At 47.3% G+C, this 15,232-nt stretch overlaps 1 protein-coding gene across 5 annotated transcripts; it reads left to right on the top strand.

Annotated features, from left to right (window-relative positions):
- The first annotated feature begins 365 nt into the window (after positions 1-365).
- On the top strand, positions 366-5,072 carry LOC124692579 (transcription factor MYB30-like). 5 transcript variants are annotated; one of them, XM_047225977.1, is made up of 4 exons: positions 366-510; positions 2,769-3,086; positions 4,113-4,132; positions 4,659-5,072. In XM_047225977.1, the coding sequence occupies exons 1-4, from the start codon at positions 464-466 to the stop codon at positions 5,021-5,023; spliced, it is 750 nt and encodes a 249-aa protein (XP_047081933.1). In that variant the 5' UTR covers positions 366-463; the 3' UTR covers positions 5,024-5,072. The 5 variants fall into 5 exon arrangements, with proteins under 5 accessions (XP_047081933.1, XP_047081934.1, XP_047081932.1 ...); XM_047225978.1 differs by lacking the exon at positions 4,113-4,132 and adding an exon at positions 3,603-3,619 and having other exon boundaries at positions 2,769-3,089; positions 4,668-5,072; XM_047225976.1 differs by lacking the exon at positions 4,113-4,132 and adding an exon at positions 3,792-3,804 and having other exon boundaries at positions 2,769-3,093.
- The last annotated feature ends 10,160 nt before the right edge of the window (positions 5,073-15,232 follow it).

Raw genomic sequence — 15,232 nt, 5'->3', positions numbered from 1 at the left:
AGTGACCCCCAGTGGAGTGCTTAAGCATACAGCCATAAACAGACTATCTCAACCTATTTACCTTTTCAAACCACACGGAGAGAGGAGGGCACCCGCATGCCTGACCCTACAAATTAAAGTACGCCGCAAAAAAGAAACTAAAGTACAAGTACAACAAGATGAACAATAAACAAGGAAGCAAGCAACGTGCATGGACCCCGTCAGGCCGTCGCCCTAAAAAAAATACTTTTCCCCTCGTTTTGTCACCCCGCGCAACCTCGCGGAAGGTCACCAAAATTCTCACGTTTTGCCATCGCCCCGCACCGAGCATAAATAGCTCCACGCCCTCGCAATCCACACCAGCATATATCAGCCGTACTCGTCTGAGCATCTCAGGCAGCCAACATCCTCATCGAATAATCCACCATCCATCACTCGCAGAATACCAGTGGTTTAACCGTCCGAGAAGAACCGAGCAACAGCAATGGGGAGGTCTCCTTGCTGCGAGAAGCTGGGGCTCAAGAGGGGGCCGTGGCACTACTAGGAATAAGCTTATAGCCGGATTTATTACCGCCGGCAAGTCCGTTTCGAGGTGGCCGGCGGTAAGTTACCGCCGGCGAGCTGGTTTGGGGTCGCCAGGGATAGGCCCCTTACCGCCGGCTAGTTGGGATCGAAATCGCCGGGGGTAAGTTGGGCCAAGAGCATCCAGATGGACTTCCCATTACCGCCAGCGATTTGGCCCCGAAAATGCCGGCGGTAACTTCAATACCACCAGCAATAACGATTTATTTTCGACGCGGGTAAACTGGGCCGGTGTGAACGAGTTGGACCGAATTTACCGCCGGCCTTTGCAGCTGAAACTCGCCGAGGGTATTTGGCCCTAAGCCACCCCGCACATATCCAACTCCGTCTCCTTCCCAATCCCCACTTCTCTTCCCCATCCTGTCGGCGGCCACCCAAGCCCCTCCTCCTCCGCCTCCAGCCACCACTGCCCTCTTCTCTCCCCCGCACCCCAACCTCTCTCTCTCTCACTCCTGCAGCCCTCCCCCTCGTTCCCACGACGAACCCTAGCCCAGGTGCTCGATTCGCGCTGGATGGGATCTGGTCAACGGGGCGGCGGATCTTGTCGCTGGCCGCCCCCAAATCGATTTCAAATCGCAGGCGCCGGGTCGGCGTGAATCCGCGGCGGCGATGGAGGCAGGCGACGTGCACAAGGTGTGGGAGATCCGCGCCCTCAAGCGAAAGCCCGACGAGCCCTCCGCCCGCGCGCTCCTCGACCGCATCGCCAAGCAGGTCCAGCCCATCATGCGCCGCCGCAAGTGGCGCGTCAAGGTCCTCTCCGAGTTCTCGTAAGCGCGCCACCAAACCCTAACCCTACTCGCCCTATCCTCATCTCCCCTATCTATCTCGTCCGATTCCGTGTGCCGGCGGTGTGATTCTCGATTGTGGTGTCAGGCCGAAGAACCCTAGTTTGCTGGGACTCAACGTCAACAGGGGCGCCGAGGTGAAGCTGCGGCTGCGGCCCGACGGTCGGGACAACGAATTCATACCCTACGAGGAGGTGCTCGACACCATGCTCCACGAGCTCGCCCACAATGCGCGCAGTCCCCACGACGCCCAGTTTTACAAGCTCTGGGACGAACTCCGCAAGGTCCGTATCCCTATGTCAATGGTAGCGCTTTCGCTTGAAACTTTTACAGTTGAACCGAATAGCAGTTGACTAGTATACTTGGACTCTGCTGCTTGTGTGCAGAGGCTGCACAAATGCGAAAATTGCCCATATTTTCCTGCAAGTAAACACGTTTCATGAAAGCTAGTATTAATAATTCCTGCTGATTTTGAGTTTGGCAGCATTTTAACTCTGGATTAATTAATTTCGTTGGATGATTCCCTCCTGTGATCATTAATATTTGATACAGATGGAACTCAATTTTTTTTAGTGGCTATATTGTCTGTGTTCTGAACTGGATTAGTCAAAACAGTGATATGTAAGTTAGTAGCCCCTCTATTTGATTGTTCAGAAGGAAGTGATTAAAATCAGTATTTTATTTTTCGAATTGTGTGGTCTGTTATACATTGTTGTAGGTCTAGCTGTAATATAAACATATGTACACATCTACATTTTGTTTTCTAATTGGCAGCATATGCTAAAAATTAAATCCAAAGTACTATGGGAATGTTAATTTTGTTTTCTTAACAAATGAGTTATATCCAAGTGTACTGTCAGGTGTTGAGAATTGAATCCAAGGATATTGTGTGATATTCTGGTTATTACCACTTCAAATGTATAAGACACATTGGTTTGTCAGCAGGTGTTGCAGAGAAGACAACACGTGGCATCGACCATTTCCTGGGGTACCTTGAGGGCATAGAGCAAGTTTATTTACACAGTTGTAATTTAATAGTTGTAATTTACTACTGTTTAATTGTTCAACTATAAGTTAATATAACCAGGATGTCTGTTTGGACGTTGTAGCGTGATATATTGCTTTAAACAATGTGTGGACTGCTTTACATTTTTTATTTCCGTGCCTTTTTTTTTAATCCTATTCAACATACCGCTGGCGCCTTTGCCTATGTGCCGGGGGTAACTTAAAATACCACCGGCGAGTAGGGAGGTGCCGGTGGTAACAAATACCGCCGGCGAGTACACGAAAGCGCCGGGGATAAGGTCACATTACCGCTGGCGAAACCGAAGGTGCCGGCGGTAACCACTTACCACCGGCGAGGTTATCGCCGGCGAATCCGAAAGTGCCGGCGGTAAGCCTTTTCAGGTCGCCGGCGGTAAGCCTTTTCCTAGTAGTGTGGACGGTGGAGGAAGACGCGATCCTCGTCGCTCACATCGAGCGGCACGGGCACAGCAACTGGCGGGCGCTGCCGAAGCAGGCCGGGCTGCTGCGCTGCGGCAAGAGCTGCCGCCTCCGGTGGATTAACTACCTCCGCCCGGACGTCAAGCGCGGCAACTTCACCGGCGAGGAGGAGGACGCCATCATCCAGCTCCACGCCATGCTCGGCAACAGATGGTCGATGATCGCGGCGAGGCTGCCCGGGAGGACGGACAACGAGATCAAGAATGTCTGGCACACGCACCTCAAGAAGCGACTTGAGTCGTCCGTGTTAGAGTATATCACGTCTAGGCTATATTAGGCAGTTCAAGATTGTACTCCAATTCTATCTCTACTAGGCTTCTTGCCCTCCAAGTCTCTAGTACTATATAAACAGCCTAAGAGGCTCAATGTAATCACCAATTACCGCATATCAATACAATCAATATTCCGCAGTCTTTCATGGTATCAGAGCGGTTCTTTCTGCGACCTAGGGTTTAGCCACCCACCGCTTCCGCCGCCCCCGGGGAGATCGATCTCCATGATCTCCGCCGGGGGCATCCGATCTCGTAGCTAGTTTTACTTCCCATCTAGTTCATAGTTTTAGCAATTTTCGTTTTCTGCTTCCTTTTTGTTTCCCAATTAGATCTGTCTAGTTTCTTAGCCACCAAAGTCAGATTAGATCCGATTAGCTTGCTCTCGTCGGCGAGTCCACCCGCAACAACATCCAGGGATGGCCGTTCTGCATGGATGGCTCACGTGCATGTGCATCTGGGCATGGACTAGCTCTACTCCAAGCCAAGCTGCATCACGCTGTACATCTACATCGCCAAGCCGATCTACGTCGAGTCATCGTCGCTGGTCATCATCGCCAACAACCATCTACACCAACAACTCCGCCACTCGTACTCGCATCGTCGCCGTCATCACCAATCAAGGTCTTCGTCAACGCCAACGGGTTCTGCGTCGCCGCGCTCCTGCATGTAGATGAATAAAACGGGTTCGATCCCCAACATCTACTACTGCTGCAGTTCAATCGCCATCGACAACCACCTCGCCATCTTCGTCCACAATGACCATACCGCCAGAGTTGCAGTCTAAATTTTTTGTTTGCACCGCATGTGCTCAATTTTCTTCTTGCAACCACTTCGTCTACTCCGGCGCATACGGCGCGCAACCGACCGTACACGGAGGCCTTCTCTGCTACTCCATCCAACTCTGGCGCGCATGGCTCATGGTGGTCCCTGTCTTCGCACGCCCGGTACCGGCAACACCGGCGCGTGCCTTCGTCCCCGGCGTGCTCCCGAGCCCGGCAAGTTCGGCGCGGCGTGTCGCCTACCTCAACTACCACAAATACAGCCACGTCTACCTCGAGTTGACTACCGCTGCAACCGCCTTTTATTTTATCAATATGGCGACTTCCCCCGGGCTCAAGACGACACCGACCACAACAACATCAACATCAACAACTTCATCAACGGCGATTCAATCACACACGACTCCATCGACCGCGACTACAACGCCCTGGATACCGGCTACATCGACATCGGCATCAAGGGCTATCATCCACCGGCCCCCTCTCCAGTCGGCGCCTTCGGCTTATGCTCCAGTCGGACCGTCCGCGACGCTCTTGCTGTATTCGCGTCACTACCGATCCGACTGCGGGGGGGTGTTAGAGTATATCACGTCTAGGCTATATTAGGCAGTTCAAGATTGTACTCCAATTCTATCTCTACTAGGCTTCTTGCCCTCCAAGTCTCTAGTACTATATAAACAGCCCAAGAGGCTCAATGTAATCACCAATTACCGCATATCAATACAATCAATATTCCGCAGTCTTTCAGTCCGAACAAGGAACAACAGCCGCGCCTAAGCGGAAACCAAAGAAACCTGTGTCTCCGACCGCGCTCGAGGGCCCAACCTCCGAGCTGGTTTCGTCACCGGAGCAGTCCCTCTCCACGTCGTCTTCCGCCACCACCGACGACTCGGTGGCAACGTCGCTGGAGAGCACGAGCAGCTTCAGCTCGGACTCTGAAGAGTTCCAGATCGACGACAGCTTCTGGTCCGAGACACTGGCAACGGCGGTGGACAGCTCCATGGAAGCCGGCGACCCCTTCGGTGCAGACAGTGCATCGCCGTCGTCGAGCAACGACGAGATGGACTTCTGGGTCAGACTGTTCATGCAGGCTGGTGACTTGCAGAGCTTGTCTCAGATTTAGGGAGAGCGAGGACTGACCCAGTTGGCAATCCTCTCACTTTCCTGAGGCACTCGTGCACGTGGAAACAGGACCAAACGACGAGTCCAAGCACCGCATGCCGCAAGGTCCGTTTCAGACAATTCGTACTGGATCAGGACCAACCACAAGGCGAGCCACTTGGCCATTCGGAAGTTTCTCTACTCCATCACCTTATCACTGAAGATTGTAATACCCTGTTACCTTGATCAATGAAAACTCTATTTTGTCAACCGAGTTAGAATTTTGGAAAATAGTCTGTTTGAGGGCTCACATAACAGTGATATGGATCGTTATTCAAACTAGTACAATATGTGGATGTAGTCTTAGCTAGATGGTCCAAGAATCTGTTCGTAATTTCTATTAATTTTAGAGCTCTTTATATTACCGTTGATGATTATTAATAGATCAGTAGATTATTCTTTAAAAAAAATCAAGTTTGTCCAAATTTATAAAAAAATATGTGAACATCAAGAACAAGAATTTAGTTTCATTAGATTCGTCATACATTTACTTTTGTACTATAAAGATGGATGTTGTAAATATTGACATTTAAAAAAGATCCTCTCAAACTTAGATAAGTTTGTCTTACGACATATAATTAAAACTTCAATTATATTTGAAAGGAGGGATTAATATTCTCTGCATGCATGAATTTCGCATCATCTTGAATCATAATAATATGATTTTATTAAAACTTTAAAAAATATGGTTATGTTGATGGATGTTCAAAATGGATCCCTTTCCACGTGACTGCTGCTAGACCTGCTTTAGCGTTTTTGACTAGCACATCCACGTGACTTGCATGGTGCGCGCCAATACATAATGTTTTTGATGTTGTACCTAAATAGGTCAGGTCTCTTACATTATCGTAATTGTACCAAAGCATATAATCCGTTAATGAACCTACCCATTAGATTTACATATAGTCATCCATAACCACATCACATATGTTAAAACTTCATAATTGCACCTAAACAAATCTTATCCATAGGATCTACATCATCATTTTCTTGCAAATTATAGGATCTTCATCATTACCTAGCAATAGATCTTATGTAATAATTGCACTTAGACATTTATCAAATCAAAATAATTATAAGAATACATGTTAATTACTTGTATAAACATATTCACTAAGTACATGTTAAGTAGGAGTAAAAACTTGTTACCCCCCCCCCTCCCAGCCCCCGACACACACGTAAATGTAAATATAATAATGGAAAAATACGTAATTGGATTACGACAAAAACATGATTGGATCCGATATTAAAAATAATAGTCAATGAACGGTTTCCTCTTCACATCTTATACTGTAAGGACGATGAATAGTGCTAACAACATACACAGTATCAAAGGGGCTATATGTTGAAAAATGGGAGGAGAAATTAGACACCTACATGCAAATCAGCGGAGTTGTACGTAAATGAGCATCCACTGCTATAAGCAAAGGGTTGAGGACATGCTAGTCATTTAGTTATTAAAGTTTCTAATGTATATGCACGCAAAAAAATTCTTAGAGCAAGCCTACATTTCTTTTTACGAGTACCATATGAACAAGTTAACCGAAATATTCTGAAGATGCATGCATAAAATGACAGTAAGGATTGACATAAAGGACTAAGGTTGGATACATTCCCTAGCGCAAAAAATGATGCAGTAGGCGGCATGATCACGGGCTAATTATGTTTGTGTTCTCGTAACTGCAAACCGAACTGCATGAATAGGTTGCTGAGAAAAACAGAATCAGTATCATTATATTTTCGTGATGTAATTATTCTTAGAATTCTTTTTTCACTCGTTACCATCATAAAATAAATGTCAAAGTTACACATTTAGGAAAGTATCTATATTTAAACGCCGTGTATTTTCCAACAAGGTGGCAAACGAAGGAAAAATAACCGCATAAGATCAAAACTAACAATTAACCCTTTTTCCTCACACTAAAAATATGTTGCCTTTACATTTGTGAGGGCTGCTATGTTATTGCTTAAATATCTTCCGTAAAAGATGACACCATTGTAGAACTAAGATGTAAAAGTAGACTTCACTTTTTCATTTATATTAGTTCCGATTAGATGATTTGGACCATTATATATATACGAGTTTGAACACTGTGTTATTTAACTTGTTGGATTAATATGTTTTGATGCAGAAGTTAAAAGGACCGCAATGCAATTCCTCATGTGTATAACATTTTCCAACTAATAAATACTCAAAAAAATAAAAATACTCCCACTAACAAATACGCTTGTCAACTGGATTTTACAATACGCAATGTGAACGCGTGCTTTTTGCACTACATGTCTGATGTTACTTGCTTGGACTTGACCTCTAAAACAGGTGCATATAGGGAGACGTGTTGTCCAGTGTCAAAAGTTTACTTAACTAATCCACTACTCCTACCTATGCAGGACACTAGAAGAAATAGTTAAGTAACGACGACGCATGGGACTGCACTCCTTTACTTCCGCCCCGTTTCAGACTGGCATGATTAGGTATCCAGGTATCGACACTGTGGATCTTGAGTATCTTGTGACGCACTTCAGAGACTTCGTGAATCCGGATGGGTCTAACCGGATAAATCTGCGGTCCAATGTGGCCACGCATCGTAAATGCGGATTGCCGCGGTGTCCGGGACGACGCAAACTCGGCCTAAATCTGGGCTAGGTTTGTGTCGCGGATGGCACGCGCCGTCCGGTCGCGTCCGCCTGCCTGCTCGTCTCCCTTGGGGCCAACTATCGGTGGGGGTGGGCGTCATATTAAATGTGGACTGGGAGGGATCTTTCCCTGTCCAGTCCACTCCCCACTACAATCGACGGTTCCGCAAGCACGCGCAACCGTCGCCATGGCCCCGAAGAGGGCTTTTGCTCCCGGTGCCAACGACGGCAAGGCCAGCAGCCGCCGCCATCCTCCACCGGCGCTGCGGGCCGGTGGAAACCGCGGCGGTCTCCACATCGGACATGCCGCCTGCGTTGGCGCGGCATTGGCGCAACCCGCGCCGCTGCTGCTGCCGAAGCCGGAGGAGGAAGAAGATCCGGACCTGCGCGCCGCTCTGGCGCTGTCCGCGGCGGAGGAAGAGGCGAAGTGGCCGCATCTCGCGGCAGCCATTCGCACCTCCGCGATGGAGGAGGAGGCCCGGCAGGCAGCCGAGGACGCCGAGGCCTGGGCATTGCTCGACCAGGTCCGCCGGGAGGAGGCAGCGACGCGGCGGCACGAGGAGGCCAGGTTCCGCCACGAGGAGGAGATGCGCGAGGAGGCCAAGCACCTCGCGGAGCAGGAGAGGCGCCAGATGGCCAGGCTCCTCGCGTGGCAGGAGAGGGAGCAGTGCCTCAGGGAGGAGGCGCTGCTACGGGCTGCTACGGTGGAGCAGCGGGCGGCTCCGGACCCGCACTCCGCCTGGGAGGTGGCCCTGTGGTCACCGTGGCTGGAGTCCCCGGCACGGTCGAGCCACAACAGTGCCTCGCCGCCCGGGGACGTCGTCGACGCCGACGGCGACGAGGCCCACAGGGACTAGGCGGCGCACCGACGACCACCTCGTCGTCCTCAAACCCTAATAGAGGGTTTTTTATTTGTTTTTAATTTTTAAGCCCATATAGAGGGCTTCTTTTGGTAGTTTAAATTTGCCCAAAATAGGGCATATGTACAAATTTGCTCAAAATAAGGCATATGTTTAATGAAACTTCCTTTAGGTTTAAATTTTTTCCTTTTGTTTTTGATTTGATTCACATATGTGATGGCATCCGTGTGTTGAGCGTAGCGTGCGACCCAAATGGATACGCGGATGCGGGCCGCTGTCTAGATGTCCGCGCGACCATCCAAACCGGCCCAGCGTGTCCGTTCGGATCGTCGCGTTGGAGATGCCCTTATTATTTGTGCTGCATGTGGAACTGTAGAAGCATCCTGGTAAATTCATTCTATGAGGGCACGTGTGGGCGATCGAAACAGGGGGAAAAGGTTATCTGCAGACTGCAGTGCACTATTAATATTTCCTTTATCCTAGGACTTGATTCCTGTCTGTTGCATAGTGGTACATGAAAAATCTTAGCTTTAGGCTGATGCTTTAGCTTTATCTTCAGTTGCACGCGGCTCCTGCGAGTTAAACTACTGAAACGTCCCAAGCGTGACTCCCTTTTAAATTTTATCACTTCCTTTTTTATTTCTTGGAGCAAACGCGTATCCACCTTTTTAATCTGGGGCAGGATTAGTCTAGGAAAATATGATTAGGCTAAAATCTTTAATGAAGAGAAGGAGAAAAACACTCTAATCAACGCGCGACAGTTCGTGTGTATGATGATCCCTACATTCCAGCAAGGCACCAATCTTACGAACTTACATGCGAGAAATAAATTGTGCTCGTTAACTGAGAATAGGGAAACTCACAAGCTCACAATAGAATTTCCCACAATAATAGAAGTTACGAACTTACCTGGGAGCAAAATTCCATTGCAGACGAGCGCTCTTGGAGCTACACAGTCAACACTTCACTAGATACTGCATAATTGATGGGCGATTACGACTCCGGCGTATGAACATGACACACTGGCCAGTAGTGGGAGATGTTTGAATATCAGCGCGTCAATTTGTGTATCGTACCTGCCAGTAGGAGGCTGGCGCGCTGGGCATTGTTTTCAGCTAGTTTGACTCAACAAAGATCATATGTGAAGGTTCGTTGACACTTTGACCGTTGAGCTAACTCCATGAAATCAAAGAGTAGCTAGCATCGATTCATTAATTCGTCAAATCATAATTTATAAATGCACCTAATGCATGCGCTGCATATCTTTCAACCTGCCCATCGATCAACTCCAGTTCCAACTTGGTCCTCCGTACTGATATCTCGTTATTTTTGGCATGAAATGGCCTGTATACTGTACATATGGCCCATGCAATGATGCAAAGTATTATTCAATTTTTTACACAGCGAAGCTGCTTCCTTTAGCTCCCCTCTTTTAACTAGTCGATGACTTGATCGGTTCTCAAAAGTTAATGACTTGATTGAATCTACGCTGAGCATGCAGGTCTTAAATTCTTGCAGCCCGGCTGTCATTTTCCCCAGCGCGCGGAGTATCTTCGGAGGCTTCGTTAGTCACTCTCCTGCTCCTAGTGCGGCCTCATCCACCGTTTGGGAGATGTCGATAGATTGGTCCATATGTTGATTACCTATCCTGATTTGACAACGGAAACTGAGGATATTCAAGTATTTAGCAGTATAGTAATTTAACTGTTTTGTTTACACTTTGAACATCTTTTTAAATAAATGACATGTCTGTGTGCATCAAAGTGCATCTATTGATGCAGAGGCCGGGGCAGCGGGACTATGCTCCCATATCGAAGAAAAAAAAACTGTTTTGTTTACAAAAGACAATAAACCAATCCGGATTCGTGGCAACGTTGGTTCTATCTTGGTTGCATTCTTCAGTGACGGACGGATTTGCGGCGTCGATAAAGACCAAATCAGCTCACATAGCCCACTTGATTGAACGACCTCGTCGAAAATTTCCACTTGATGGTCATACCAAGTCCCAAAAGGGGAAAGGTAGTCTGAAGCTGGAGCCTCGACTCGCGCCCATTCAGAGAGAAAGGAAGAAGGTTCGTTTTCTCCAGGGAGCCGTTTTTATCCAAAAAATAGTCGAACAGCGACGTGAAGAGAATGACAGCTCGTTCAATGGACAACCCCAAAATCATCAATTATGTCAGTGATAGAGCATGCCGATCGTTTGTTAGAGCATCTCCAACACGCAAGCTAAATTAACCATTGAAATGCGCGCGCTTTTGTGCCATCCTACGCGCCAAACCTGCCACGCCGTTTCCAGCGCGCGCTATAAAATGCAGCGTGCGCGCCCAACCGCTAGGAAGTTTCAGCGGCGCGTTGCTTCGCCGCCCCTCCACTTCGCTCCGCGTTGTTTCCGTTGCGTTCCACGTCGCTCGCGCGCCGCTCCACCTCCACCGACGAGATGCCTCACCGCCGCCGGTCGAGTTTCGGCTACCGCGGCGTTCGGGTGCGGCCGAACGGAACCTTCTACACCGAGATCGAGACATTCGAGACGGCACACGAGGCGGCGTGCGAGTACGACGCCGTAGCCTGACCCTCGGACGCTCCCATCGCTCGATGAACTTCGGCAACATTTGGACGCGCGTGCAGGCGGAAGCCCTCGCACCGCCGCCGCCGGCGGCCGTCACCCATGAGGCGAGGCAGAGCCTCGTCATCGCGGAGCGCGACAAGCGCATGCGCCTCGAGTGGGTGCGCCAGTTCCTGGAGGACGTCGCCGCGATGGAAGCGTTCTACGGCGAGAAGGAGGAGGCCAAGGAGGCGGTTAAGGCGGCGAAGAAGACGGACCGGGAGGAGAGGAGGGCGAAGGCGGCGGTGAGGAAGAAGGAGAGGGAGGAGAAGGCTACGAGGAACGTGGAGGGGAAGAAAAATGGCGACGGCCCGTCGAGGATCGTCGTCGACTCTTCCTCGTCCTTCGAGTGGACGTCGACTCCGGTGTCGTCGACAACACCGGGCTCCTCCCACTTCGATCGGGATTCCGAATAGTTTATTAGTCTAGTTTAAAAATAAATTTGGTTGTAGCAAAATTTGGTTTAACTTTGCAATATATTTATATTTCCAGTTTATTTTTACATTTTGTTTGATCTATTATTTTATATTATTTTACGTACGCAATTGTGTGAAATTGTTGTTTTTGGCGCGACATTTTAGCGCATCTGCAAATGGACGGATGCGGCGCTGCATTTCGGCGCGGCGATTTAGCGCATCAGCAAAAGTTGTTGCTACCGCCGCGCGCTGCATCCACATAGCGCGCTGTAAACCCAAATATAGCGCGTCTGCTGGAGATACTCTTAGTCCACCGAGAAACAGAAACTTTGAGGAGACACAGTCTACAATATTGGGGCCAATGCCAAGTCCAAGGATTTTCAACGATCCATTTTTTACTGGAAACTTTTGCTAGATCCGTTTTCTAACTGATACTAATAGAAATCAAGGATTTTCTTACCGTTTGAGAAATCTATATCTTTTATAAAGCAAAACTCCACTAGAAGGTTATTTAAGTTATCTATCTCAACATGCAAGCTATCCACATCATCCATTCTACTACCTCCGTTTCAAAGAATAAGGCGTTCTCATTTTACGAGTTTTTTGTTTGACCAAGAATTACTTCAAATAGATAAAGATTGTTTGTATGAAATTAGTATCACCAAAAAGTTCATTTCAATACGAATCCAACGATACTATATACATATAATATAATTAATGTTTTGTTCCTCAATTTTTATGGTCAAAGTTCATCTTGGAATACGCGTGCGCCTTATTCCTTGAAACGGAGGTAGTATTAGCCATCCAATTATCCATGTCATCCTCCACTAACATTTATTAATACTCTACACACAAGCCACATCATCTATTTTTTAAGCCATCCAATTATCCACATCATCAACTTTTAGACACCAACTACATAACCATTTGAAGTCATTTTTTTAAAGTTAGCCTCTTGAATATTTACGCATCCTGCATGTTCCTACAAATAATATCATATTCCAATCAACTTATACCCTTTTGTTTTTTACAAAATAGAGTAATCGAAGAAATTCCCGCTGCAAAGCGCGGGGTATCCTTCTAGTTTCAAATAAAATCTGAGTTCAAAACTTTGCAGGTTAGAAAAGAGTAGATCAATTCTGACATAAATTGCGTGCCAAACAAACTCACTAGAATTCATTGTCATCGCTCATTGTGCCATTGTTGTGCGTTAGAACCCATCTAGCGGGCGCTTTTTTTTTTTTTGCCCTTCTTCCTAGAAGGCCCAACTAGTAGGGTGCAAACAGATAGAATAATTTCCGCACCAAAACCGGCGCCAAATCCATTCTAAGATATCTATATCCGATTTAAAAGAATCCAGCGAATAAGAATATCGGATTTCGAAATGGTGCTCCGGATACGGTATATGATATGGTAGCAAATAGCATGCAGATACGGATTATCCGAACTTTAATTAGGATAATCCGAAGATTTTGAAATGGATAATCTGATTTTTGAGTCATAAACCAAGTCCAGTCTTGCAATATTAGAAGTTATTAAGTTACCAACTTTATTTAGGGATCATGTTTAGCTCTAAATTTTTATCAATGCTTGAGTTTTTAGCGCATTTTGTCTCTTTTTTATTAACTGCACAAGTCTGAAAGTGTAAAGCTCTCCTCAAGATTTGCAAGAACTATAACTATCTACCGATGAGAGCATATATCCGACTGTTTTGTTTCCGGTCCGAATCCGCTCAATTTCCGATTTGAATCCGCAGTCCGGTATATCCGTATTTGATTCCGAAATCGATCAATATATGCTCCATTTCGAATCCGAGAAAAATATATGGTAAATGATATGGTATGAGCAAACTACAATCCGATCCGTTTACACCCCTACCCAGTAGGCAGGAAGTGTGAAAACCGAGAAAATTAATCAAAAGTTTTTGTTACCCTTCCATATTCCACTATAACTAATCAAGTTTGGAACGCTTAAATTAAAAAGTTCTGAAATATATTAAGGGGCAACAAATACCTCGGGAACTTTTCAGCTTCCATCGGATTACCCAAATCTTCACGGATAAAAAAAATCTGAGATGAGAGAGAGAGAGAGAGAGAGAGAGAGAGAGAGAGAGAGGTGTGTGCCATTTTGAACAAATTTTTACAGAGAATCATGTATTATCGCACCACCGGCAAGCTCGGGTGTGAGAGGGAAGGTAGATCTTCCCCTCCTCAGAGTGGCCTAGTGCTTTGAGTAGGTCAATCACCACTAGTTTAGTTAGTTTGGGATTCCTGTTTTGACAACTCGTTTGGGTATGGATCATCGTACCAAAGTAGGTTTTGAGGATGACTGGTATGGTGATTATACCGGTGGTTCACATGTTCTGATATTGATCCAAGTTGTTGTAATAATAATACTTTAATAATGATATTGATGCAAGTTGTTGTGGTGTAGTTAAGTTGATTGCCCTAGCTAGCTTCACTACAGGAATGGCGCGATGCGCCGACGGCCGTGGCGTACGCCGACGGCCAAATGTCGGGGCCGTCGGCGTACGTCCGGTCCAGGGCAGCGGCCCAAAGAGCCCCTCGGCGTAGACATCCCCTCGGCGTAGAGACGGATACGCCGACGGCCACCCTCGGCGTACCCAAGGCCGTCGGCGTAGCACGAGCATCTGCTCCGGTCCCGCTCCGGCCGTGACGGCCCGGTCACGGCGTCGGCGAGGCGCCGAGGGCCACCCTCGGCATAGGGCATCACCCACCTATGCCGACGGCCACCCTCGGCATACATTTTTTTTTTCTTTTTTTCTTTTTGGTCATTAACTTTATATTATGTTTGTTTTATTTATGTACTAGTATGAATTATGTAAAAATAGTTACTTTTTTAAAGAAAAAAATGGTAGATGGCTTATGTAGATCCCACGAGTGACGCTCTTCGTAGACGGGTCGACGGGATCCGATGAGGCCCAACATCCGCTATCGATGTACATATGTCCTAAAACAAAGGAAAAAAGTCCATTGCTAACCCTAACTCTAACCCTAACCCTAACCCTAGGGGTAGATTTGCGGGGTCCCCGCCCCCTAGGGTTTCCCTAGATACAAACCACCGGAGCGTCCGAATCGCTGGAAACTCCTGCTACGGCTCATCCGGGGCCTATTTCATTCCAAACCTATGGTTTCCATGTGCATATGTCCTAAACAAAGCAAAGAAATTAAAAAAATCCATTGGTGAACCCTCGCACGAAAAAAGCTATAGGGGTAGATCCGCAGGGTCCCCGCCCTAGGGTTTCCCAAGATACGGATCACCGGAGCGTCGGAATCGCTTGAAAACTTGCATTTGTCCCTAACATATGTGTACAAGTGTGATGTAAGGTTTGTCTAACCTTGCATGTACCCGGCGTTGACGATTTCCGCATACATGGGCCCACACTTGGTAAAATCCAGGATTTGTATGTGGAAACTCCTGCTACTGCTCATCCGGGGCCTATTTCATTCCAAACCTATGGTTTCCATGTGCATATGTCCTAAACAAAGCAAAGCAAATAAAAAAATCCATTGGTAAACCCTCGCACGAAGAAAGCTATAGGGGTAGATCTGCAGGGTCCCCGCCCTAGGGTTTCCCAAGATACGGATCACCGGAGCGTCGGAATCGCTTGAAAACTTGCATTTGTCCCTAACATA

Source organism: Lolium rigidum, chromosome 2 (genome assembly GCF_022539505.1).
Source record: "Lolium rigidum isolate FL_2022 chromosome 2, APGP_CSIRO_Lrig_0.1, whole genome shotgun sequence".
Classification (NCBI taxonomy): Eukaryota; Viridiplantae; Streptophyta; class Magnoliopsida; order Poales; family Poaceae; genus Lolium; species Lolium rigidum.
Note: the sequence above shows the minus strand (reverse complement) of the source record. Positions and strands in the feature narration are given on the sequence as shown.